Source organism: Trichogramma pretiosum, unplaced genomic scaffold (genome assembly GCF_000599845.2).
Source record: "Trichogramma pretiosum strain Unisexual culture from Peru unplaced genomic scaffold, Tpre_2.0 scaffold195, whole genome shotgun sequence".
In the NCBI taxonomy this organism is placed as follows: domain Eukaryota; kingdom Metazoa; phylum Arthropoda; class Insecta; order Hymenoptera; family Trichogrammatidae; genus Trichogramma; species Trichogramma pretiosum.
In genome coordinates this window covers 37,785-65,152 of record NW_019640865.1, presented here as the reverse complement: position 1 = coordinate 65,152, position 27,368 = coordinate 37,785, and the positions used below count along the sequence as shown (strand labels likewise).

At 38.8% G+C, this 27,368-nt stretch overlaps 2 protein-coding genes across 3 annotated transcripts in view; one reads left to right on the top strand and one right to left on the bottom strand.

Moving 5' to 3' along the window:
• Positions 1–5,524: 5,524 nt before the first annotated feature.
• LOC106658037 (tubulin polyglutamylase TTLL5) overlaps positions 5,525–27,368 on the bottom strand; it is a 55,262-nt gene continuing 33,418 nt past the window's right edge. For both annotated transcript variants that reach the window (XM_014379838.2, XM_023457614.1), the window contains exons 5-14: positions 8,985–9,091; positions 8,684–8,897; positions 8,348–8,604; positions 7,993–8,192; positions 7,675–7,910; positions 7,233–7,600; positions 6,902–7,042; positions 6,676–6,826; positions 6,433–6,599; positions 5,525–6,341 (exon numbers count right to left, since the gene is read on the bottom strand). In XM_014379838.2, the coding sequence (XP_014235324.1) occupies positions 6,122–6,341; positions 6,433–6,599; positions 6,676–6,826; positions 6,902–7,042; positions 7,233–7,600; positions 7,675–7,910; positions 7,993–8,192; positions 8,348–8,604; positions 8,684–8,897; positions 8,985–9,091 (2,061 nt within the window). In that variant the 3' untranslated portion in view covers positions 5,525–6,121. The remainder of the gene's footprint in view (positions 6,342–6,432; positions 6,600–6,675; positions 6,827–6,901; positions 7,043–7,232; positions 7,601–7,674; positions 7,911–7,992; positions 8,193–8,347; positions 8,605–8,683; positions 8,898–8,984; positions 9,092–27,368) is intronic.
• On the top strand, positions 18,142–27,315 carry LOC106658038. Its single transcript, XM_014379840.2, has 2 exons — positions 18,142–18,451; positions 24,523–27,315. Exon 2 carries the CDS (start codon positions 24,570–24,572, stop codon positions 26,376–26,378), a length of 1,809 nt encoding a protein of 602 aa, XP_014235326.1. The 5' UTR covers positions 18,142–18,451; positions 24,523–24,569; the 3' UTR covers positions 26,379–27,315.

Here is a 27,368-nt window from a genome sequence, read left to right as displayed (position 1 = left end):
TCAATGCATATAAGGACTTGCATTTGTTTTTTCTTTCGCATCGAGGTCTTGATTTGCCGTCTGAGTGTGCAAAAAACAAAGCGGTTTTGGTTATTATTGACTTTTACGTGAAATCAGTTACATGTGCTGCGAATTTTTTTCCTTTACTTTTAGCATTGTGAGCGTAGCAAGTCATACTAAACTTTAACATATGACTCTGTAATTAAGCTTCGAATTTTGATGCTCGCCCCGACATTAGCATCACGAGCGAAGCGAGTGATGCTGGTCGGGGGGGCGAGCATCAATAACATTAATATAAAAAACATTTTTTCATTTTGATTTGTGTGTAACAAGTTACACACAACATTCTTTCTCATCCGTAGACATACCATCATGCGCTAATGATATTTCAGGACTCTGCCTAATTTTTATCACGTAATTATTATAACATCTCTACGTATTGATGTGTCTCCGACCAATTGTAGACTAAGTAATACGGGCGATAAAATTATAAATATTAAGTTGCTAGGCTGAGCTGGCCATAGCAACCGCTGCATCAGTCGGGCGCGCAGAAGTGGGCAAAAGTCCTTCTTTTTCTAGGCTACGCGTACGGCGAAAGTAAATACTTTTGCCGGAGGGATGGAAAAAAGTGAATTTTTATACCGCTGCTCGGTATAAATTCGCCATTTTCGAAATATAGGGGCAAGATAAACAATCGCGGCAGCGCATTATTTGAAGGTTCAGAGAAAAAGTGCACGATTTCTGGTGTTATGGGAACCCTCCTAAGGCAAGGCAAGGTAGAAAATCGACTTTGAAAAAAATGTTGAGTCAAAAAATCACGTTTTTTGTTTTTAATGGCAAAATAAACGATGATAATGTTTATTTATCGCAAAAATAACACCGGATACTGAAAGAGCATACCCAAAAACCCCAGGGTATGGATTTTCAAGAAAATATTTTAACTTTATCTATAATTTTTTTACAACGGAAAATTCATGCACAAAATTGCACTTTTGCGCGTTAATGGGTTAATGTAAATAGTTATAATTATTAAATTCAACATGGTAATCATAAATATGACTCCCGAATACCTGAATACCATAGAATTATTTCGACAATTTTTAACTCGATTACTATCGACTTTGGTTAAATACCTGGCGATGCACCCTTGACCGACTAAGATGGAAAACTCACATTTGGATCAAACATAAACAGCTCGGGATCAAACTTAGCTGCTGCTAAGTCTAATATAGACATTATTAGAAACACACAGTGTTCAATGTCAGCATCCAATAAGAACTAGAGGATTATGGTAAAATCAGCCATCCCTATCAAAAAAAGTCAGATGATAAATCAGATGATTAATCATGTGATAAGTCAGATGATTTATCATCTGATTTGTCATGACAAAACATCATCTGACGTTGAATCAATAAATACCACCTTAAGTTTCGATTGAATCATGTCATTGTTTAGGTGTGAACTTATTTTTCCTAAATATAGTTTTTTATTGTATTTAATTAAATGAAATTATTTTTAATTGTAAGTCCAAAAAAAATTGTTCTTGTCATTATTTATCATTTTATTGTAAATTTGGTTATTTTTTCAATAAAATGAACCATGTCTTGATCTTATTTTGTAATGGTGGATCTTTACAGTTTGCACTTCCATGAAGAAAATTAAATACTGCAACAAAAATTAAAAAAGTTTTTCATTTTTCATACAATTATTTAAAATAAAGTTATTCCCGCTGGAAAAAATCAAGTGTAAATAAGGTGATTTGTCATGTAAAAATCTGAAAATTCTCATAAATGACATCATTTTGGTTATTTTGAAATTTAACAATAAATTTTTTATTTTTTTAAGACAACTATATAATTTATTGATTTTGATTAGTGAATAATTAAAATTCAGGGACCTCAGTACTCCTCAGTACATCTAAATAAAGCCCGTTATAGCAGTTTATTTTAATAAGCCAATTGGAAAGCATAGGAAAAATCAATTTGTTATAATTATAACAATAAATAAATAAAGCACACTGAAGGCTCACAGGGAGCTACCATTATTTAATTTTTAAATGTTTTTATGAATCTAACTGGATAAAACAGCTTCCTTTGGCGTATAAAATATATCTATTTTTCAAAATTTTCAATTTCTTTAGCTTTCTATGGGGAAAATATTAATTAATATGAAATGATGAACGTTTTAAATCAAAGCACTCAAGGATACAGTAGTAACATTATAAACACTAATTAACAGTACCTTACACTTCACAAACTTCAAACGTTGAAACTTGTTTCCACATAGCATATTTACAAAATACATTCAATCTGATGACAGTTATCTAAACATCTAACATCTGAGGACAGCCAACCTAAAAATGGATGCAGCACCTGAAATATAAATTGTACCACAAAGTATCACTTTCTTGCCAAGTATATATCTCTGTATTTATGTATATGATATATTATTATTAGTAGGAATGATTTCATTTTGCTTAGTAAACAAATTACTTATCTGATAAAGTCTATGTAAAATACTGCTGCAATACTGCTCGGCTGCAGGCGATGCCATCACAGAGCACCAGAGAGCCTCTGCTGCGCACTGACACCAATGGTTATGTTGCCTAGTGATCGCTTTGACAGCAGCCGAGCAGTATTGCAGCATTATTTTACAAAGACTTTATCAGATAAGTAATTTGTTTACTAAGCAAAATGAAATCATTCCTACAAATAATAATATATTATATACATAAATACAGAGATATATACTTGGCAAGAAAGTGATACTTTGTGGTACAATTTATGTTTCAGGTGCTGCATCCATTTTTAGGTTGGTTGTCCTTAGATGTTAGATGTCTAGATAACTGTCATCAGATTGAATGTATTTTGTAAATATGCTGTGTGGAAACAAGTTTTGACGTTTGAAGTTTGTGAAGTGTAAGGTACTGTTAATTAGTGTTTATAATGTTACTACTGTATCCTTGAGTATTTTCCTCATAAAAAGCTAAAAAATTGAAAATTTTGAAAATAGTCATAACAGCTTTTTTCAATATGCCAAAGGAAAGTGTTTTATCCAATAAAACACTTAAAAATTGAATAATTGTAGCCCCTCTGGAGCCTTTAGTGTGCTGTATTTATTTAATGTTATAATTATATGATTATATAATTATATGTTATAATTGTATGAAAGATGAAAAACTTTTTTAATTTTTGTTGCAGTATTTAATTTTCTTCATGGAAGTGCAAACTGTAAAGACCCACCATTACAAAATAAGATCAAGACATGGTTCATTTGTTTGAAAAAAATACCAAATTTACAATAAAATGATAAAAATGACAAGAAAAATTTTTTTTGGACTTACAATTAAAAATAATTTCATTTAATTAAATACAATAAAAAACTATATTTAGGAAAAATAAGTTCACACCTAAACAATGACATGATTCCATCGAAACTTAAGGTGGTATTTATCGATTCAACGTCAGATGATGTTTTGTCATGACAAGTCAGATGATAAATCATCTGACTTATCACTTGATTAATCATCTGATTAATCATCTGACTTTTTTTGATAGGGATACCCTATTCATCTAATTTTTATGTTAATTAACATGAATACATAGAGGGGCTTCGATATCGTATACTCCTCAATATAGAAAATAAAAATCGACAAACGCTCCAACTCGCTCGCTTTGGACCTAGCAAGTAGCAACGTTGCCTCAAGACTGAAAATACGACAGTTTGGATAGCTCTGCGACCTCTGCTGTTTCTTTTTCCTCGCTGATAAAACACTCATCTAAAAAAGTATCATTTAAAACGTTAAACTCCGTGAGTGATGGAATTTGGTCCATCTTTTCCCTCTTGCCATTTGTAAATATACACACAGTATTTGCTTATTGTTCATTTTTTTTGTACTGACAGATTGAAAATAAAAAATGAGGAGGAAAGTGTTACATATATTTATTTCGGATGAATTTTATTCATGAAGATAAATATTGCGAATTAAAAAAAAGGCACAGATTTTATTCTCAATTTTTTGTTTATTTAAATTCATCAATTGCTCGGATTAACAATTTCCTCTTATAATTCATCAAACATTTCTTTCAAGTAAGATCAAGCTTTTAGCGGAAAATATCGACATATTCACTTTTTTGTTTTCATGATGTTCATGGTTTTAAATCACCAATACGGCACTATTAATTGAGAATCACAATTTTAATCCCATTACAGTGCGTATAAAATTTCACGAATATCCCTGAGGTGATTGTAGAAATCTAAAATATGTTAATTACAATATAAAACTAACTACGTTTCATGATATACCCGCAAGATCCGTAGAATTTTTCAGCACCATCATTACATACAATTTTATGTTACTTGGCATCAGTATTATAAGTATGTTGCAATTAATTTCTATACTCATACAAATAAATTTAAGTGATAAATTTATTCTAAGTAGACATATTGTACGAAAATAAATCAGACTATAATGACTCTTGACATAATTTAAGATATAAATCATAAATAGTTTTACAAAAAAATAAAATTTAACAGTAACAAAAAAACAATTTTATAAATAATCCTAGATATAAGCAAAAACGAAAAATGATAAATCTTCAATCGTTTGACATTAATTTAAAACCAATTATCGGAAAGGATATTATTTGCTTAAACATTATCATAGGAAAAAAATTCATTTCATTTTGACAAATTTTACAAGTATTTGTGGGTATAAAACTCTCGTAAACTTTTTTCTGAACATTTTAAAGGATCACCTTAAAATCAATTCACAACAAAAATAAAACATTAATAAAATTGGCTAACACTAATCATAGCTGTGCAACTATCAAAATTTAAGTAAATTCTAAAATTTTAAAATTCTTCAAATCAATTTCTGTAATTATAAACTTAACATTTTTAACATGCATGCCAACGTAAATTTTTCAACTTTTTTTAAAATCATTCGAAAAATGTTTTCATGCATAGTAAACTATCGGTTATCAAACAACTATAATTTAATTATTGCACTCTCAAAAGAGAAGATTTTTCAGCGTCAAGACTCGTTTCAAGCTATTTTATCGATATGATATTATCAATTAAACTGAAGCTACGTTACCATACAGATGATTGATTTTAATTCTTGAAATTTTATAATTTTCATAATTTTTTTAATTCTCTTTAAGAATACTTATTTGCTATTATAAGAGACGATACTTTTACGTTTTTCATATTCTTTTGATCGAATTCCGACTGAATTTTAATGAATTATTTTAGTGTAAATGCATTGCGTATCAATTTTTTAATGAGTTCAATAATATTTTTTCATTCATCATGTAGTAATAAAATTATATGGACAAAGATGAAAAAAATTACAAACTTTCAGGAGTGTACGATTCATTCAATTATCCAACCTCCATACTTCAGTAACATTCCGAGATCTTGAATAATGCCTCATTAATTTTTTGTATAGTCATTTTTCAAAAGCACAATTTTGGTAAAGTTGAAAAAAAAATTAAAAGAAATTAAAATTAATTCTAAATGATTGAACTTATTTTAAAATATATTTTATAATAATACGTCCAAAAAAATTGTATTTCAATAATACAATCAGAACGCTCGTAAACTGATCGAGCTATTTAGTTCATCACTTTTTTATGAGAGGTTAAATATAATCAAGTAACTACAGTGTTCTATTAAAAAAATATTTGTAAGTAGGAACATTATAGTTTAGAACAGTAATAATAATTCTTAGACCTTTTAATGTGCGCCTAAAACAAGAAAATAGTTCTCGCAAACATTTAGTTTTTTCTTTGGACTAATGAATACTTAAAATAAGCACAAAGACTACTCATGTATTCTGGAAAATAATTTGCTAAAACATACAATAACAAGCCTTCTAACAATCTTCGCATTAGTATACAGTTCATACATCGTTTGACGAATAATAAACTAAAACATAAAATTAATTCCTGACACTGCGCGCATATCGCAATGAAACTAAAAACAACAATTATTGTTCAGAGCTTATTTCATTTATTATTTAGTACTATCGAACGTTTTAATGCAGCGTTTCATTCTTATAACTACTGAATAACGTGTGGATAAAATTATCACTGGACAAAGTGTAACAACGTCCAAACTACGTTCTCGGAGCTTTGCTCGGTCGACCATTCGTTTCGTTGCACTTACACTGCTCGGTAGCATTGGCGTTGGTATGCACTCTTGAGGTGATATGTGGCAGCGAGCCCAGTAAACTTGAACCTCGAACACTGCCGGCAAAACTGCTACGTCCAAGAAACGTGTGAGCGCAGTTGTAGAGTTTAGTTTGTAGAATCAATACATCATCGAGATCTTCCTCGCTATAAATAAAGAATTATTAGAGAAATTAAAAGACATATTTTCAACTGGTAGTAATTCAGTTACTACATGGTTACATTTCAGTTCACTAACCTGGCGGCGATGAGAAATTTTTGAAATAGCCTGTTCGGGACCGTCCGCGGTCGGTCAACTGAATCTAAGTACACTTCTGTTTCTCTATTATATAGATGTAAAAAGTCGGACAATTGCTTGGCCGTGACCGCGGCTTTATCCTTATCGCCTAATTTACTATTCGGCAGCTGTGAAAGAGAGATGGACGTCGAATGAAAAAACTTTTTGTGACGTAGAAAGTAAACGGAATTGGCAGATGCTTACAGTATATGAAAAAGGCTGCTTCAGATTATTTGTAGACTGTTGCAAAAATTTACTAACAAGATCGACACAAACAGGATCCGAATCACTTTCGGAAATTCTCCGCAGAATAGTTCCCAAGTATAGGCCGAATGCTTTTCGCGCTTCTCCAGGACTGTAAATGAAAAATAATTATTCTCTTTCGATATTGTCTTAAAAAAATTATTCAGGAAGCAGCTTGCAAGCAAACCTTAATTTATATCCTTCGTGCATGAGCTGCATCACTTGAGCTTTGTATTTGTGCGTGTCGACGTCCAAATTTTCTTTACTGTCGTTTCTATCCAAGCTAGATCTGTAACCTTTGACCAATGCTCTTTCATACCTTTCGAATCTGTTGAGTGATTTAATTTGAAATGAAACTCTTTTAACAAAATTAACTATGTACATTGTAATACCATGTATATCGAATAATAGATTCCAAAGTTCGTTTATAACAATTGGTAAATTTGGTTATTTTTAGTATCACCGTGTTTACTGATACAATTGTTTGCAGAAAGTTTATTTATAAAATAATCATTTACCTTGACAGTCGATCAAATTTCACGTCAGGAAGTATGTAACCAGCTGAGCGACTGGCGGCTGGAAACAGCTGTTCGTGCAGCATGAAATTGTGATTGACACTGGTTACTTGAACGATTTTTCCAGGTCCTAGAGGATCCGTCGCCATTGGTACGCCGGTTACCGGATCCAAGTACTGAGAATACAATTCCCACGATTTGGGACTAGGAAATATGAGTACGAACCCTCCGCGTCGTTCGATTTGTGCCTTCGAGGATGTTAAAATTCTTTGTTGTTCCGAACTCAATCCAGTTTTGTTATTTACATTCGTTTTTACGCTGGGTTTCTTTTTCTGATTATTTAAGGTTTCCGCGGAATGGACTCTTCTACACTGAAATATGTATAAAATCATGATTAGCTATTTTTAAGCTATGAAAATAAGTGAGAAAACAAATGTCAACTTACGCCAATCGATAGACGCTTGGTCAAGTTCATATTGATCGTTTTATTGGAATTCGTACTTTTCTGCTTGACTATTGGATCAACGGCAGGTACGCCGACTAGTGTCAGTAAATCGGTCATGAGCGCCGACTTGATTCTCACGTCCAGCGGTGAATCACAGCCAAGAGACGGTGTAAGATTGACTTCGAGTAGCCAAGGTTTCAATGTATCGTCTATCAGTATATCGAATCCGAACAGCTCTGAAAAATTGAAAAAGAAAAAACGATTAAAATCATTAATCGAATATGGAACGATTGGCCAAAAGACGTTATGCCAAATTACCGAAACAAGTCTCGGGATGCTTTACGAATTGTTTGATGCCGCTCACGATTCCCGAAGCAGTGGCGAGAATCGATTTTATTATGACATCTTCGATTTTCTGCATCAGAAGTTCGGTGTCCTGACCGATCGATCGCAAATGCCTGAGCAGAGCCGATAGTGTCCACTTGTGACCGACATCCTCTGCGTCCGGATCCTCGCTTCTAAAGGACGAATTTTATACTCTTATGAAAAAACAATATAAATTTATGCGTAGTTCTAACTAGTCGTAATATTTTATCGCAGTTTTCCTTCAAATTAGCGCGATATTTTTTTTTTTATCATTAAACTTGAATTCGATCAGAAAAGCGAGACTCACTTGACGTAATCGACGTGAAATTTGTTGATGCTGTAATTGCAGAGATGCATGCAGGGATTCCAGACGTACTGATCGCCGCCGTCGTACTTGACCGTGGCGAAGCGCACCAGACCCTCCTCGTACAGGTAGATCAGGAGTGGATCGTAACTCGTCACCGCCACGTACAGGCGCAGGTCGCACTTGTGACCATCGACCAGCAATGGATTGTTGATGTACTGAGCCACGATCACCGACTCGTCGGTGAGTATCTTTTCAGGCTGTTTGGCGCGCATATCACACATACGTATGAATCGATGTCAGGACAGGTTCATATATATAGGCAAAAAGACGACTCACGCTATTGACTATGTAGATGCCGCGGCCGCGCGAGCTAGCCTTGGGCTTGACGATCCAGGGTCCACGATAACGGAAATGGGCAGTCTGCAGCTCTCGCGACTCGTTGGGCAGCAGAAACGTCTGCGGTATGAAGTCGTGATTCCTCGTGCCCCTGCTGCGCTGCATACCCTCGATGTTCTTGTAGAGGCGATCCTTGCGCGTTATCTCGTACGATCTGCAAATACGAAACGGGGGATTCGCTCGGTAAAGGTGATTCGAATCGCGAATCTTTATACTCATGACGCATTATATGTGTAGGTACCTCGGGAAATGATTGACTTTTTGATGAGGCAGTAGACTTCGCAGCACGTCTGGCTTCGGATGATTGCCCATCCACAGGAGATTGAAGTGCGGCTCGTGCGTGGCAACCTGCAAACACAATGCAGCAAAGTTTGAGTTTTTTCTATTATTGGTGTTTTATGTACACGTGCAATTCTATCATATGATTATGATTCAACATAAAAGTGAAGTTCAATTTTAATTTATGTCTACGGGACATGACATCGAGTACGAAGTGCTTGTGAGTAATACAACTTTTGTCGAAAAGTTTGACTCTTGTGCCGTTCTTGCTTGATTTGTTTTAAAATACTCAACTTTTACGAGCAACTTTTTACTACTTTAACAAAAGAAAAATAATATTTCGATGTTACGAAAATCATTCATCCCTTAGAAAAGAGTCTGTGAAGATGATAAAATTTCTTTATACCATTGATTGTCAGAAAATAAGTGAAAAAGAATCTTATTTGATTGTACAAGCGAAAAATAAGGACCAATTTCATTAATACTGTGTAAATGCAATACGAAAAGTCGAATTCTCTTAATAAATTAATCTGCTCGTTCTTAACTTCATCCAGCCGTTACCTAATGAAACATGTCTCCATTCTTCATTATAAAATTATCGCACGGTCCGTTACTAATTTTTCAATGGTAAAAACATCGACGTTCGGCTTATGAACGTACGCATACATAGAAGCGATTCTTAAAACGCCGAGTCATTCACGGTGGTCCATCTCTACTCGACCAAGTCGAAAAATTGCGCTAAGCGTATATAGCGTATATATATACATGGTTTCGCGCGCACACAGTGCATATAATTGCATTAGCACGCACGTCGCGTTTAAGTCCGCTGCTGCGACTGCTCGTCATAGGTCATCGCAAACAATGAACCCGCGCGACGCGCCAGCAGCAGCAGCAACATAATATATATAGCTATAGCATACGTTGTACTCCTGCGTACATATATACTATATACAATGTATATAAAGGCATTATATATGAGCTGCAAGGCTGAACTTATTAACGCATTTGTTCGCATCTTTTTTGCCTCTCAACTTCGAAGTTTCGACGATTTGCGTAGTCATCGCGTTTGGCGCGAGCGCGAAGAAGTTTGAATCTAATTGTCTGAATGTCAACTTATTAGCCTGTTGTTACTCTATTATTGTAGTAAGCGCGACTTTCAATGGTACTATAAATGTTACATCTATTTCAAAATTTAATCGCAGAAGAGATATTAAAAAAAAGTTCATATTCACATGATTGCTGAATACTTTTCTCTTCGATGACATATCAAATCATCATTCGCATTAATCAAATACACAAGTACTTTTAAAAGTATTGAAAACTATTTATATACTTGTTAAATGCAAGTTCAGTTGTAAATACAATTCTAAGGATGAAGTAATTAGCACATTTTCAACCTTTGCAGACTCAAATATGAATTATTATTACAATAGGTAAGGAAGGAGCTGCTAATGTCCATGAATAACATTGTCGTCATACCTAAAGTACATGTGCAAGTACGTCACATGTTGGCAGAGCAACAATGCCACTGCTCACTTAACTCGTGGTAAATTATTGTTTTTTTTACTAATTACACATCCTGAGTGAATTCTCAATTTGATTTAAAGGCTCATCATTCTTTAGTTTTTCATTCATTTTTACAGACGAATTAGTAAAAATTATAGAAAAGTAGCTGAAGATAAACGAGTGAGCATCGCAATATTAATAGCAATGCTGTGCGCTTCTAACTGGCCCTATTAACCCCCTGAGCTAAGATGCACATGTATGTCGCAATGCGAAAACTTGCATTTGGTACGTTGTGCTCGACTTTAATTTACATGATGCATTGCGATGCAAGAAGCCTGAAAGTACAAAGTGCGTAGATAAATGCGCGGATTTTCCGCTAATCGTGCATTTTATAATTAAATACAGGATACATTAAGTAACGTTGTAACAGCTTCGAATCACTTTGCAATCGACAAATAAGGGAAGATAAAATCACTGCTGGTATTTCTACTTTCGTTTCTTTTTTTGTTTTAACATTTTTACTACGCAGAAGTAACATATAATGCATGTTTATGAAGGAATTTTTCGTACTACTTTTCTTATTATGATGCATTAAATACTTGGCTACTGTTTAACCGGTGCAAATTTTATACAATAGTGAGAATAGTTCGTATAGAACAGTGATCTTGTTTCATAAAATATACTTGCTTACCAGTTTTGATATGAATTTGTAGTTTTTATATCGAGGGGTAGCCTACAATGGAAAAAAATTTCAAATGAATGAGACAACTGCAGGGCACACATCAGTGGATAAAATTAGTGAATACAAATTTTTATATTTTTAATAGTAACTATGAATTTTAATAATTTTACGACGAAAATATTCAACATGAATTTCCATTCTTTTTTTTTATTTATTCATTGCTCCAATAATATTTTCATTCATCTGCGATAACAATCATATAAATCTTAGATTTTTCATGTAATTAATTTTATGTAACAATTTCTTGGGTACTATTTTAAGTTGCTTACATCTAAAAGTAATTTAAAGCCATTATCAACTTGAATAAGAAAATTATTCGAATTTTGAATACATGAATATTGATGGATTATGACGAAAAAATACTCTCATAGTATGTACGATCTGAAATCTGACTATACGTCGATGAGGAAAAACTTTGCAGCTTACATAAAACATAACGTATTGCACGCTACTCAAGTATAAACAGGAGCGATGTGGAGCGCAATTTTATGCAACAAAAATATATTATTTAAGCGACGTCGCGTGAATCCATCGACTTCAATCATTTCGACAAACGAGATGTTGCAAGCAATTCGAGCGACTGCCATTATAAGACTAGGAAAAAAATTTTCTACGAGCCGAGCCAGCTGCCGTTCGTCAAATCCGAACAACTCGAAAAGTACTTTTACAGCGTTAGATCATTATGCTTTATCTGACGTAATGTAATTCTTGTCGTTACGCATAATCGCGCTAAAATATCATATGCACAAAGTGGAAAAAGGGGCAACGACATAATGCGACATGGGTATATATGTGTGACTGTGTTGGTTTATCACACACTGGCACAGCCTCGGGGCTGAAAACGTATTATTTATGAAATGGCTGCGTATATATAAGAAAACTCGAATACTCGTGTTTACGTATACACAGACTCACATACGTATTTCAGAATCGAGGATACAGAGTCACTTCTTTTTTCGACTGAATTTCTAGCCCGAGGGCAATGTCTCTGCGAAGACGAGAATTACCTATGCATGTAATGCTCTTGTTACTCGTACATCTGCAAGAGTAACTACCATCGTGCCTCTGTGTTGGTGCGATGTACCATATTATGTGCTTGTTTTAGAAGATATACAATACAAGTTGAAAAATAATAGAGATGACATAACGCGGAAGTGTTATTTTTGAAAAAAATGAAATATAGTCTGACTTGGTATTTTTGTACGAATCAATGCATTAGCTGATATAGATTCAGTTTTTGAATTATATGACATTATTGGAGGAATAAAGTAAAAAGAAAGTTAAATAATGCTGTTTTAAATACCTGTCCATTAAAATAATTACTCGTTGTAATGGAACGGTAATTGGGAACGTGTTTTTAACAAAATCAAAGGGCTGCTATATCCTGAAAGATTGGTGTTGCTCAGAATTTTAACCACAAGAGCTGCACACTGTTTTAACGATAATATCATTAATTCTTATTCCATGAATATACAGATCCTATCAGTGTAACATTTTTCTATGTAAAGAATGAAACCGCAAGTATTTATAGATAGAAGTTATGCAAATTTTTTACATCCTTGTAAATTTTGATTTGTTAAAAATTTTTTTCGCTAAGCCAAGTCCATGTCTAACAACAACAATTTATAATAAATTCACATAATTACAATAATGATTTATTCACGACATATAGTCACCTGTCTGTCGTATTGACTCCTTATACATTTTGCACTTAAGCACCGGTTCAGCACCGCAACAATTTTCTCCGGCTACTGGTCTAATCTATTTGATATTGTGTAGCAGTAGAACGTCCCTCCGGCGTCGAGGTTTTCCTTAACGAGCAGTGATAATTATTTTAACGCCGGACGTAGCAATTATAATTTTTTTTTCTCGAACATGGATAAGCCTAAGCGTAAAACACGATGATAAATTGTTTGCTTTCCGCACACATCCTTGGTTATTATAGATTTCGATGAATAAAAATTGACTTTCGCGTAAATGAGTTCTACGTAAATCTCGCGCAGACTTCGTGACGAAACATGGCGTTTCGCAAAATTCAATCTTCCGAAGCTCATTTTCAAGCCTATGCATAGTACATACACACAGCGAGAAAAGAGGAGATAACCGGATTCCGAATGAAATTCAATTAGCCGACATACGATTGTATTTCTTGTACGCTTTACAGCATTTGTATGTAAAACAACGAGTTATCGCGAATAATTTACAAGTTTTTATTTAATTTGTAGAATTTCAATCGAATACATACAATATGCTATTATCGGGAACAGTATTTTATTATATTTGGAGCAAAATTTAAAAAAAAATCTCAATAACAATGAAGCGGTAGGTATACGATACATGGTTATAATGAAATAAATAATTTATTGAAAAATGTTTTGAATCACATTTATACGTGCAGCCAGCGCGAGGGTGATTGTTCCTCGTCGTGGCTGCGATTCGAGTGCTTCCTTAAGCGAGTGACGTTTGTATACCGGCAATATGACGTTGTATTTATTAATTTGTTATACTGACGTCGACGAATTTACTATTACGTACACATAAATTCTTAACATTTTTACAGCAAATTGTATAAACCGAGACTCGTTCAGGTATATGACGCTCTCAGAAGTATATGACGTATACGTAAATTACTCGTCGTCGAAAATTATTTCATTAGTTAAAACTTTCTACGTTGAAGCGTTAGAAAACGCAAACAAAGCGATATGCACACGTACACATGATATATCTTCGAGCGAAGTGCAAGGCACATAATGTCATTAGAAAGTTCATAGCCAATGCAATTATCGTAAAATTGACTTCATGGATTATCTTCATTTGTATGACTCGAAGAAAATAAAAAGGAATGCCGATTCTCGTTCGAACCCGTTAATATACGAAAACTTCAAGTATCGATAATCTTATACAGTGAATGAAAGCGACCGATCGTTAAAGTCGCGTCGACAAATGAAATTTCGGTCGATTTCCTTCATTGAATCATCGGAAGATCGACGCCAGTGTGGCATCTCTGCGCACGACGATACCGCGAACATTGGACATCAACAACAACAAAAAAGAGGCGAATCAAGGATAACAAGCCTCTCTCGCTGCTGCTTCTCTTTATTCGCGTCTCTCTTTTACTTGGCAAGGCATTATATCGACGAGAGACGTTAAAGACGTCACCGCGAGTGTGTACGTGCCCTCAGAAAAGTGACTCATTCTAAGCTGGCGCAGTCGCGCGCGCGAGCGGTAAAAATGAATTTTTTCATCGAGTATAGTTAATGTCTTTTTTGCGCAAGCTTTGTTGCGCAGAGAGCTTTTATCGCTCTTTTCTACCTTTTTTTTTTCAGGCCACGATAGACTCGAGATAAAGTTTCTCGTTAATTAGGCGCATGCTCGTACATGATATAATGCGTAGTTGACTAAATGTGCGAACGAATCTCAAGGTCCCGTCGATGCAGGAGGAACGATCGCAACCGCGAACCCGAGCGTTCCACGCACAAACCGCAGACAAGGTTCAGTCGTACTTTATTGCGTTATGCGCAATTTTTGGCGTCGAAAATGAGCAAGCGCAGTGCACTTACTTGAGAACGTTACAAAGCACACAGATTGTGTACATAGTTGAAAATAACGCACAGCGTACACAGCTGCGGTTCGCTATACACGAGTGCAGGCGCAGGTACAAACAATGTACATAATAATATAATGAAGCGATTGTGCGTCAGCTTATATGTATATAAAAAAGGCGCGTCGCGCGTCGAGAAAAATAATAAAAATGAATGAGAGAAATACTCGGAGAGAATGCCGGATCGCGCGCGACGCGCTGCTGGATTTCCTCGAGACTGCAGGAGAGCGAGGGAGAGACTCGAGAGCGCGATAAGTTATTTTTTTCCTTTCGCGAGAACGATTGAAATTTCAGATACGTTCTTTTCTATGTAGACGCGCGATGCGATACAGCGTGTATCGCAACGCACATATATAATTGAAATGACGCCGATTGAAAAATAAATGTATATTCAGCCGTGTAATATCTCGCGAACGTTTGGCTCGGCTAAACGGATGTAAACTACTGGCAATCTAGACGAACTCCGTAAGAATATAAAACAGCTCTTATGCGCTCGTGCTATGTACGTGTAATTCAAGTCTTTCTCGCGGGCTCCAGCTCTCTTGCACGCTGCGTCGTTGCTGTTATTGTTGTCGTCGTCACCGCGTCGTTCGCTGCCTGGGATTCGTCGTCTGCGTATATACACACCATTCATGCGTGAATTTTAATTCGATCTGCTGCGACGCAGAAAACCACAAGGCGCGCACATGTGCTTTGTGTTTTGCTTACTATTTGCGGAGAGAATATTTCCGGCACAAAAGTACCTGGTCGAAGCGCACAAATTGATTGCTTGCATGCTAATGCCTGTAGATGTTTGAATTCAAGTTTTTTTCGTGATAGAAAAAAATCCAAGACGAAGAAACACCATTTGATTTATTATAATCGAAAAGTAGACGAATTAGCAGTAGCTGACGAAATTGACATAAAGATTTGCGATATATAACTTCAGACTTTTTTTTGCCACTTGCGGATTTTCACGTACGGGCATTCGCCACCTAGTGGTGGAGACTGTATTCAATGATGGAAAAAATTTAAAGTGTAGAATTAAATCATTGTGGCTCATATTTGCCCAAAAAATAATGTATGCGATTGCGTTTTTATTTTGTGCTGTTTATTAGACAATTGAATCAGTACATTAATTTTTTGCGAAGATTGGATGTAAAATTAGCTAAAATAAAAGTCAATATCGATCACTTTAATTTTGGTGTCTGATTTTACATCAAATCTGCTTTGAATTAAAAATTTTTTTTTCAATATTGTACGATCCGCTGCTACACGTCAAAAATATCGAGTTCGACGAATGTAGGCGATTTATCGATGCATTTATACCGCGTATCGAGTCCAACGCTCGAATACGCGCTCCGCCGCCGAGGCGCACGTGTGTTTGTTGTCCTTTATACTCTCGTTGCGTCGAGTAGCCGTCATAGCCAGCGCAATTGTCGCAATTTTTAATTGCGCGTACAATTATGTATGTGCAAATGCACGAGAGCCGCATCAGAAGCCCCGCGGGTTTACACGAGGCGCGCGAGCGAGAATACACACACGCGCGTCTCTTGACCGGTACTCAAGGCAGACGTACTATTATTCTTCCGAAAGAGATGCCTGTCCCGCTTGCGCTTACATTCGCGCGTGTTTGTGTTATACCTACTCTACTCATGAAACAAAAATGTACACAATGTATCAAATTGACCTCGTGCATTCGCAGGGCTGAAATAAGTCATAGTACTAGCTGCGCGTGTTCTCGTGAATTTGTAAAATGCATTCAAGTTGATACTTTCAACATTTCAGCTTTATTTAACATTTTCGCGTTGATAGAGTGGATTAAACAATATTATAAAGGTTGAGAAATAATAATAGTAACAATAACAATTAGTTGTCAAGTTTTGCGAACTAGAATAAGTCAAAGTGAGATACATGAATCTTTTGTGAGAAATAGCTTTGTCGGTTCGCTTCATTTTTCTTTGGGCACTGTATGTGTATATGCCCTTTAGGCAAGAGTGTGTCTCTTACACGAAATTCACATGTGATTTATTTGCACAGATATAAAAAAAAGTAGGTATCGCACCGAGAGATGTTGTACGTTTAAGCGTGTGTTTGTTTATCCTCCAGCGCATTAAGAGCCGTGCGAAATCTAAAACTTTGCTACAAAAGAGGCTGCGTGCTAAATAAAGGATGGCCTATTTTCCTGTCTTACGAGCATTATTGCAGTAAATTTTTTTCTTTTCTTTTTTCGCTTTTTTGCATAATGTACCGGAACCGATTCAAAGATAAACATTCATTGAAGTTTACTATATAAATGATTACGCACTGAAACGAGTCAAACAGGCATTTTCTTTGAATAAAATGAGCTTTCAAACATATTAACGTTAATAATTTATAATTCTACAAAAAGCGAGGGAATTTTCATGAAACCAGCACGAGGGAGGGATTTGCCATGTATATGGCTAAAACGCGTCAGAGCACACTGTAAGTCTGAAGCTTTGCGAGATGTGCGTCAAAATGTACGAAAATGCGAGATAAAAAATAGCACCGAAATCGTGTGTGTATGGAGCTGTAAAAAGATGTGACGAAAAGCAAATCTTTGCATAAATTCCCAACTCCACGGTAGATATTACATCTAATTACAAGCACGTAGGAAAACGAAAGTAGAGAAATAAATTAAACAAAATACCCTCAACTGCAGTATAATATTGAATTCGTACGCCCGTTCGATAAATTCCAAGCGGCAAATCTTGCTACGTACGAGAGATACACATCTCACTCGTTGTCAAATTATCTCATAAAATGTAAAAATAAATAATAATCACGGGGCATTAATGGGGGCAGATACGAGCGAAGAAAATGATATATAAATGGTCAAAGTTACCGTATATGGCTGTGCGCAAGCTGCAATTGTGCACTAACTCACGCATGGAGGGTATTTATATAAGTACAGCAAAACAAACAAAACAAAAAACGAAAAGGAAGAAAGAGAGAAGAAAGAGGCGCGCAAGAAGCGAGCATGGCAAGGAAGCAGCTTTGGCTCGGCGAGGAGGAGTTGCTGCTGAGGCGCTCGAGTTCTCTTTTCTATAGCAGTATAGTAGTGGTAATAGTAGTAGTAGTAGTATGTATATAGTGTCGAGGTCGCGCTCGCCGCCACCGCCGCCGGTGCTGTGCAATGTGCTGCAGCAGCGGAGCTACTACGCGACTCGGCCCGCCGCGCCAAGCAAGCTAAAGCGAGCGAGCGAGCGAGCCAAGTAGCGATACATAGCCGCGCGCGACTCTCCTCACGGTATCAGTCGAGCGCGAGCGTTCGCCGCCTAAGCAAGAGCCGCTGCTGCTCTCCTCCTCTTTCTCTATACACATGTGTAACGAGATACGATTCGGAGTCGAGAGGAGCCGTATTTTACTCTTGTTTCATTAAAGTCTTTCCTTGAAAGGCCAGTGCACAGTGACTCCGATATTACATTATAACAATCATTTATACGAAGTGCGAATAATATTTACGTGCCGCGTTCAGTGCGACACGAACGAAGCGTCGATGCTCTTCGTGACGAATTAAAGAGCCGTTACAGCCGCGGAGATAACAACGCGCAGAGAGGAGAGCCTCGAGCTCGTAAAGGTAAATATAAAGTGCATCGACGTATACACTTATATATACGCAGCAGATATACGCGTCTCTGTCTCTGCGAAGTCGCGGTGCACAACGTGCGCGTTATACGTGTGCAGTGTGTGTATATATACTGCACAACGACAAAACGTCTCGAGCGCGTAAAAGCAGGCCGCAGACACCACTTTGCGATGTTGTTGTATACATACGCATTTGCTTTCTCTTGCTGCGCGTCTCGTAAATGAGAATGATGTAAGCGTGTTTGTGCGTGATGTATACGCACGAGTGCAATTCATACCCAGGTATGTGTGTGTGTATGTGCGAATGAGACATCTCGTGCGCATATTTGTATAAGTGTAACGAGTCCCCCATGAGTGCATGATATGGGTGTGTGTATGTGCGCGACTATATCCGCGATCGCGTGTAGAAACTCATACCGCGCACACGACTCTCGGCAGAAGAAAGTGCACTGCGCCGCGTCCCGAAAATCCAATTCGCCGGCGAGTGTAAACAGGACGAGAAAAGCAGGCTCTTTATATATATAGCAGAGTGCACCTGCACCTGCGAGACTCCGTATTAAATATCTATATAATGCATCGAACTCGCGCTGTACGTATAAACGCGCTAATTGATATACGCGCGGGGTAACTCGATCGCGCGTACGCGTACCTATCTCTATGCGAGATATTAATTTTCGCATACTCTCGTGCGCGCGGAGATGATGATAATAGCGAATATCGGTTCTCTTCGTTCTCCGTTTCACACGTGTATATTCGCGATATACATATGCCAATGCTCTCTGTTATGATTCGACACGACGACGGCGACTCGTCAACTGCACGCACACACATGCACGTATATCGTATAAGTTGTCTATAATATTTCGCGCACAGCCTCCGTTTCTCCGTCTCCGCAATGCTTACACAGATAGACGCACACACGCGCGTATATCGTACGTGTCGCATAGATGCCGGAGCTTTTCAAGCCATGACCCCGATTGGCTCGTGTGTATACTATATACTATATATTATTAAGTAAGCATACGAAGGCAGTTTATGAACGTAAATACGTACAGGTATTAGGTACGCGTATATGACATCGACAGCGTCGCGCAGCCTCCCAGCGCGATACGTACCGAGGCTGTCTTCTTCTCTATGATAATTATAACACTCCACATAGATCATATTATTCACGCAATGTCAATATTATTATGCTCGAGTGCGAAACCGAAGGATCGATCGAACTGCCCGCAATTTTTTTCTACGGTCATAGATTATAAATTCGTTCATTATGATCTGTGTTAAGGAAAGAAAATATAAAAGATGCTCGAGTCTTCCGGATTCTGTGACAATTAAAAATATTACACAACATGCACATACAACAACAATTTCCATTCATATGTTACACTCCACTATCTTACGCACTTTTTATATGTGACTATTCTCACTGAAGTTGAATATACCAAAAAAAAAAAAAATTGTTGTCGTGAAAAACTATTAGTTTGTGATGTCATGCATGTCTCTAAATTTAATAAGATTCTTTGAGAACGTCTGTCACCCTTTTTCAGAGGAGTGATGTTGACATTTTCCCGAAATTCATGCTTATTGCTTATATTGAAAAAATTCCTAGCTCGGTATAAAGAAGCTTGAGTGAAAAAGTGCAAGATAGCTTTTTTGTTGGAGAATTTCCAAATTTTCAGAAAAACAATATTCTAAAGTGTTCCGAGTACTTTGGAAACTTGCTACTGTAGAGCAAAACAAAATAATGCTCGTCAAAATCGAATCAAATAATTCAATTCAAACTTTCATCGCCTCCATTCCGAAAAACACGAACTTCGCAGCTCTGAAACGAGGCGATGGACGATCCTAAAACTCGTATAACAAAACTGGAGAATACACATCTTCAAAACGCCGAGTTTTCGACGTCGGCAGAAAATTTTTTCCAATTCGTTCCATTTTGTACAGATCCGTCCATATATATAAACAAACTCATTCATGCTTCCTGGCGCGCGTATAAATCCATGTACACGACGCTCGCGCGTACGTACACATATACGCGAGGCGAAAACTTGTCATTCTACATATACGACAAGCCGCTTGGCGCGCGCACCGCGAGGCACACTCGTTGTGCGTATATATACGCACGCAACGCGACGCACGATCTATAATATCGCGCACAAGGCAATATTACGATGATGCAGTCGCGGTGCGTATTATGTATATTCGCCGGAGAGAAGCAGCACGAGGGAATAGCGAGGAAGGCAACAACATATATTATAAATATCTTTGCTTCGCGCGCGCACGCTCGTACGAATGCAAAGAGGTTGTATGGAGCAAAGATGACGCTTGACGCTTCTCTATATACATTCGTGCATATATATATATATACAAGTAAGTGCGACACCGGCTGCGCTGCGGCATGCATGTGCGTAATAATTTATAAATACGAGATCTACTCCGCGTTGGGTGGAGCGCGCGCGAAGTCGCCGAGCGAAAGTTCAAAATACGTATCGTATTATAGTATGCGCACGTATGCTCGAGAGACAGAGAGCGACGACGATCTTTTTTCGCAAAGCAAAGACACATAAATCGCTAAAAATGAAATTTAAGAGCCACTGTAATTTGCACCTAAAACGTGTTACATATTTTATATATATATATATAGTATAGTGTAGGCTCGCACAGCACACGAGGTGTGTTGTATACTTTACGATGGTTGCGCCTCGGTTTCTCTTGCGTAATAATATCTCGTTAATTGCATAATGCTCAGTCTCGCATAATATATACGCGCATACACTGTATACACATCGCACACACAGATATCTCGAAAGGAGGCGTCAAACTCCTCGCGACGAGTGTGCGAATATCGTGTATAAATATATATGTTTGCACTGCGTGATGGTGCTCACGAACTCGAGATGAGTATATTATGCTGCTATCGCGGCACGGGGCAAGCGGAATTCCGCGCCGGATTGATCCTCGGAAGCGACTATGTATACGTGCATGTATATAGTGTATAGGAGGAAAACGAAGGGAGTCGTCGTCGTCGTCGTGCATGAAAGTTTTCCAAGTCACTGACCGCGCTCGACTTGTATTATATACATATCTCGCGTGTTGTATATATATACACATCTCGCCGCGGAGGAGCCTGCAAGTCTGTTGACTCCCGAGTCTCGCGATGCCGCTGCTGCTCACGCTGCCGCTGTAACGATCGTCGCTCGCACCCGCATCATAACACGTGATATATAGAAGAGTCCATTTATCAAAAAGGCTCGTTAAAATCATTCTTTGATTTATTTTTTCTGTCCCTCGTATGATATAATTTATAAAGTGCTCGATTTTTGAGTTCGCTTGTGCATTTGAATATACGATGTCAAAAAAAGTAAAAAAAAAAGCCAGCGATAATAACGAGTTCATCCGAAATAGATAGAAACGAAATATCACAAACGCACATCTTTTTCCGGTAAAACATTCGAATATGATTACGGTTTGCAGAAATTACTTTATTCGAGATAGCTTTTATGCCTTTTTTTAGTATCAAAAAGCACGCAGCACTACCACAATCGCTACCCATTTTTCGCACTTCTCAATTTCTTTGATCGCATTCGTTATCATTAACGCTTGCTTTTAGTTAAAGCCATTTTTCAATACTGCTTTCATCGCAAAAAGAAACGAACAAAAATATGTATATTTATCGTTCTATATACGAATTACCCGGTGTGCGCACCCGACGATCGCACTTTGTGCTATCACGGAATATCAGCGAAATACATTCATATTGTAATCGTCTGTAATTGCAGCTTACTAATTATAATTCACCGGTTTTCGCGTATATATGTACTTCCTATTAGTGGAAAAAGACATTGTGTACATTGCAACTGTTGTTCCGCGTGTGACTCACTTCGCCGCTCGTGTGCAGCGTTAAATTTACTTGTTTCTTTGACCAGGACACGGCACACTGAATTAAATTTAGATCAACGAAAATAACATGTCACGTGTTAGATTTAGACTCGCACAAAGTTATTCCTGGAGCATTGTTATTAATCCACAATTAAATTATACCAGTGTGCAAAACTCGGAGCGCAAAAAAAATAAAGAGGAAAACTCGAGTATGCTCTCTCGCGCATAGGCAATTCTTTTGTCGTGCTGGTGTGGAAGATGTAGTATCTCTAAAAAAATTAGTCAGGAGCTTGGGAGCAGTACAAACTTTGTATTGCGTGAGTGCACGCACGCACAAGCTTGTAATAATAACGTAGCCGTCGCGCAATTGTGTAAATATTTCGATACACGATTTATTTCTCTCGTTTATACGATGCACACGACGACGCGCGCCAAAGGAGATCGGAGGATACGTGACATTTCGCTCGTCGACACGGCTTATAACGACGCACGGCGAGATCGCTTTATTACAGAATCAGCTTTGCTCTGTGGATGAATCGGCCGAACTATATAGAAAAAATTAACGGAACTTTTCCTTTATGTGTATCAAGATCATGACATTTATATCGTAAGAAAAAATATTTGCCACTTGCGAGTTTACAATACTCCATCTATCGATGAAAACAAAAAGCTCATAATCAAATATGACACCTTTGATGAGAATAAGTCAAGTTACAATTAAAAATGAATTTTGGGATATTAAAGGGATAGAGAGGCCAGACCAAAAATCGGAATTTTCATTCCGTTTTCTGAAACTTCTACTGAATATTTATTCAAAAGAATCCACGACCAATTTAATTTTGAATGTTTTTAAAGACACCATATAGAACTTCTAAAAAGAATATATATTTAGAAGTTTCAGAAAAGGGACGGAAATTTGGATTTTCGGGTTTGCTTCGTCATTCCCTAATTCACTACATTTTCCTGCAAACTTCTATTAAAAGTTACTCTCAAAAGGCATACATATTTTTTGGACGTTCATGCTAAATAGATGAATAGGTACCTGACATCGAGAGTACGAGTCGCCTCGTCCTGCTTTCACTCATGCAACAACTTGTTGTGTATCATTTATTTGTGTGTTATTGATTTTACAAAACTGTACCGTTAAACGCGCCCGCGATGGTTTCGCACGTGTCATCACTCAATTTGATATATGAATTTTCGACATTCGATGAATAAATACTTAACTGTGCTTATAAATATAGCTTCGGGCATAATGAGAAAAATAACGTCTGGCGAGTCATCGCAACAAAGTGCGCGACGAAGTCTTTCGCTTTTCTTATCATCGTTTCTATAATTACATCGCATCAACTTGGAATAAAAATTTGACCTACTGGAAGACATCGTTAGAAAACTGTTACTTTTTTCTTTTAATGAACGCGCAACGCGAGTCGGTCGTGGAATATTCGCGCATTAGATGCGGCCAATTTAATCGAGAAATTATTTACTCGTCGCTATTCCATCGATTACTCCGTAAGTTTGATACGCGCACGGGCGCATTAATTTTCTAGAGAGCTAGACGGAAATTATACAAATTGTCTGAGTGCCGCTGTGTGCATAATATTTTTCAATTAGTGCGCGGGCGCGCGTTAAAATTATAATGCGCTGCATATAAGGGTAGGGAAAAAATTCAACTGAGCAAAGAACATGAAATAAATGGTATTAGCCGGCAGCGGCCCTCGCAACCTTTGTGAAAATTTTAATTTTACACGGTTTGAGTTGATGGAAAATACGAAAAAGCAAAAACGTATAAAATAAAAATTATTCAGAAGATTTTGTCGAATCGCAACGTAGGCAAAAGTAACAATGATCAAGAACCTTTGCTGCTGCGGGCATATATATTGCTCGCGTCAATATTCCCTTACGACTAAGCCTAAGCCCTTTGAAGTTGGTGTATATCTGCTCGCTATATGTTCGTAAGCTTATATAATACCAATGCGATTCCACTGCAGTTGAGTTTTTATATTATGAATTATCTCGTAGCACGCGCCTCTGTATACGAGCACATAATGCTTGTCCCTGCTCAAAGCAGCCTTGAGAAGCGCTTGATACTTTTTGCCTCTCTTATAAATTTATGTACAGTACGAGCACTCAAAGATCTCGACGAAAAGACTAACGTCAACTCCCATTGTCTTTTTGTTTTAGAAGCAGCAGCATTCAAGGCGGCGAGACGAGCAAACGACGTCGAAAAAATGCCAGGACACCGTCAGCCAAGCAGCTTGGAATGCCTGAGCTTGCAGAAGGTCTGCCAGGTCCTCGACGGGACGTGCCGCCGACTGCAGGTGCGCTCGCAGCAGTCGTCCGTCGCGCAAGTGCTCGAGTACGCCCAGCGCAAGATCCGACCGTACTACGCCCAGGCGCTGACGGCCCGGCTGCGCTCGCAGGTGATCGAGGAGACGTCGCGCATGCTCTACGGGCCGTCGAGCGACGGCACCACCCTCATATCCGGCCCGGCGCCCCTCTACCTGCTGGCGCTGCTCCTCGAGCACGACATACGCCGGCTCAAGGTGAATCTCTGCTGCTACTACGGCTGCAGCCATCAGACGTCGCTGCTGCAGCTGCTGGCGCGCGAGGGCAAGGGCCTGGAGTCGCTCGAGCTCGCACGCTCGGCCCTGCTCAGACTCGACTGCAAGCTCTTGAAGACGGCCCTGCACAGCATGGAGAATCTGCAGCGGCTGACGCTGCGAAACATCGCCAGCGACTCGGTGCTCCAGGTGATCGGCAAGGCCTGCCCGAGGCTCGTCGTGCTCGACGTGGCCTGCTCGCGCCAGGTCACCGACAAGGGCCTCGAGAAGCTGCTCGTCTACGTGGAGTACCGCAACAAAACCATGGAGCAGGAGGAGGCCATGTTCCCGCGTAGCCACCGATCGACCAGTTGGCTGCGCTTCAAGGCCTTCGTGGCGAAGCTCAAGCCGCGCAAGTCGTCCCGATTCAAGGACTCGGTGCTGCTGGACAAGCTCGAGACGCGGAATCCGCTCTGCGACACGCTGCGGGTGCTCAACGTGGCCAACACGGGCATCACGAGCGCCGGCGTGCTGCTGGCCCTGGTGCACGTGCCCCAGCTCGAGTCGCTGGCCGAGTACTCGCACATGGGCCGCGTCGTCGAGATGATGAACCGCGGCAGTCTGCTCGACTTCAAGCAGCCGTTCAGCCTGACGTCGGCGCGCAGCTGCCGGACCACCCCGACGAGGCTGGAGTTGCTGGCGCAGGCCTGTCCGCGCGTCGAGAAGCTGCACATCTCCGAGCCGCATCATCCGCCCGACGCGCTCAGGCTGTTCCCGTACGTCACGTCGCTCAGCGTCCACGGCATACCCGTGCAGAAGGAGTGGCTCGACGGCTTCTACGGCTATCTGCGCACCAACGGCCCGCTGCTCAAGCAGCTGCACATGCGGGTGGAGCAGAGCGACAAGCCGCTGGACATCGATCTGCGACTGATACTCTCGAGCTGTCCGAATCTGCGGGTCTTCTCCAAGGACGGCTCGAACGTCGTCTGGTCGACGAGTCAGCAGGCCGCCGATCCACCGCCTCTGAAGTACCTCAGGAGCGTCCAGCTCGGCCGGACCGTCTCGGCCCTGGCGATCACGAAGATCTTGGCTCTCTGCCCGGAGCTGAGCTCGCTGCACGTGCACAGCTGCTTCGACCTGACCAACGAGCAGCTGGAAATTTTCCTGGGCGAGCCTTCGGTAAAGTCAACGTCGTCGTCGACGTCGTACGGTGCCGCAGGTCTGTCGCTGCATCAGCTCCTGCCCCAGTACGAGCTCAACAACAGCTTGGTGAGGAACCTCGAGTGCTTCTACATCTACGAGGCGAGCAAGATCTCGGCCTCCACGGTGCTGAGCATGTTCAAGAGCTGCGGCAAGCTGCGGAAAATCGGCAATCTCGCCAACTGGGGCCTCGACTGCGAGGGCGTGCAGACCCTCAGGAACACCTTCGTCAAGGCCAATCTCGACGTCGACCTGTGTCCCGGCTCGCACTGGTTTTGGAACGATTGCATCCGATAGGAGCGACGATAATAACGTCGTATACTGCTTTTCCACGCACACACGACATACGCGCTCGAGATATAATAACACAGGCCTACTGTACGCGAAAACTTTCACGAGCGAAAGTTTACGAGGCTCTGCGAATGAGAGAGCTTTTGGCGCTGCGAAAGATTCGTCGTCGACGTTTCGACGGCGAGGAAACAATAATAGCACGAGGGGGGCGCGGTCCGTCATCATCGCCTTCCACCCGACCAATTCGATCGCGATCACAGTATTAAACGCATAGCGCCAGATTAACGATGAGCCATGCAATTACAGCCGATGCGCACTCGTGCATTTACACAACGTAATAATGTTAATAATAATTATAATAATACCATCGCGAATGGTACAGTGATATATATTTGTATTTTTAGAAGTTAGAAAACAACACATTCACACGAGTTCAGATGGGCCATATACCGTGTGACCTATGTTTAACTCGAGCTATATAATAAATAACAATTCATCATGTAAGATGCGTTTTTCTAATATGCTTTCTCTGCTGGGACACTTTTAAAGAAAAAGAAAATCGAAAGTGCCCAAGTCATGTATTCGTATTGTTCGTTCAACGATTTGTAATTTAAGCATCATTGAGCCTCTTGGAGTATGGGCCAATATTATCGTTATTGTTTAAATGTCATTATTTAATCTCGTAATTGAATGCACACTTTATTTGCGCCAAGAAAATAATATATATGCTTTAATTCGCTGTAGTGTCCAAAATATATGCAGTACCAGCTGGAATAAAGCAATCATGTATTTCATCGTACTATTGTATACGTGTATGAAAATTATTTCATAGATTAAAATATCATCGAATTGTTATTAGATGTAAGAAATGGCGATTGTAATCAACTAATATAATAATTTTTTGCATTTATATTTGATTAGTCAAGAGGAAAAAAAATATCGAGTTCAGATTCCAATTAAGTATGAAATTAAAATTGTACATAGAACTAGCGTCTT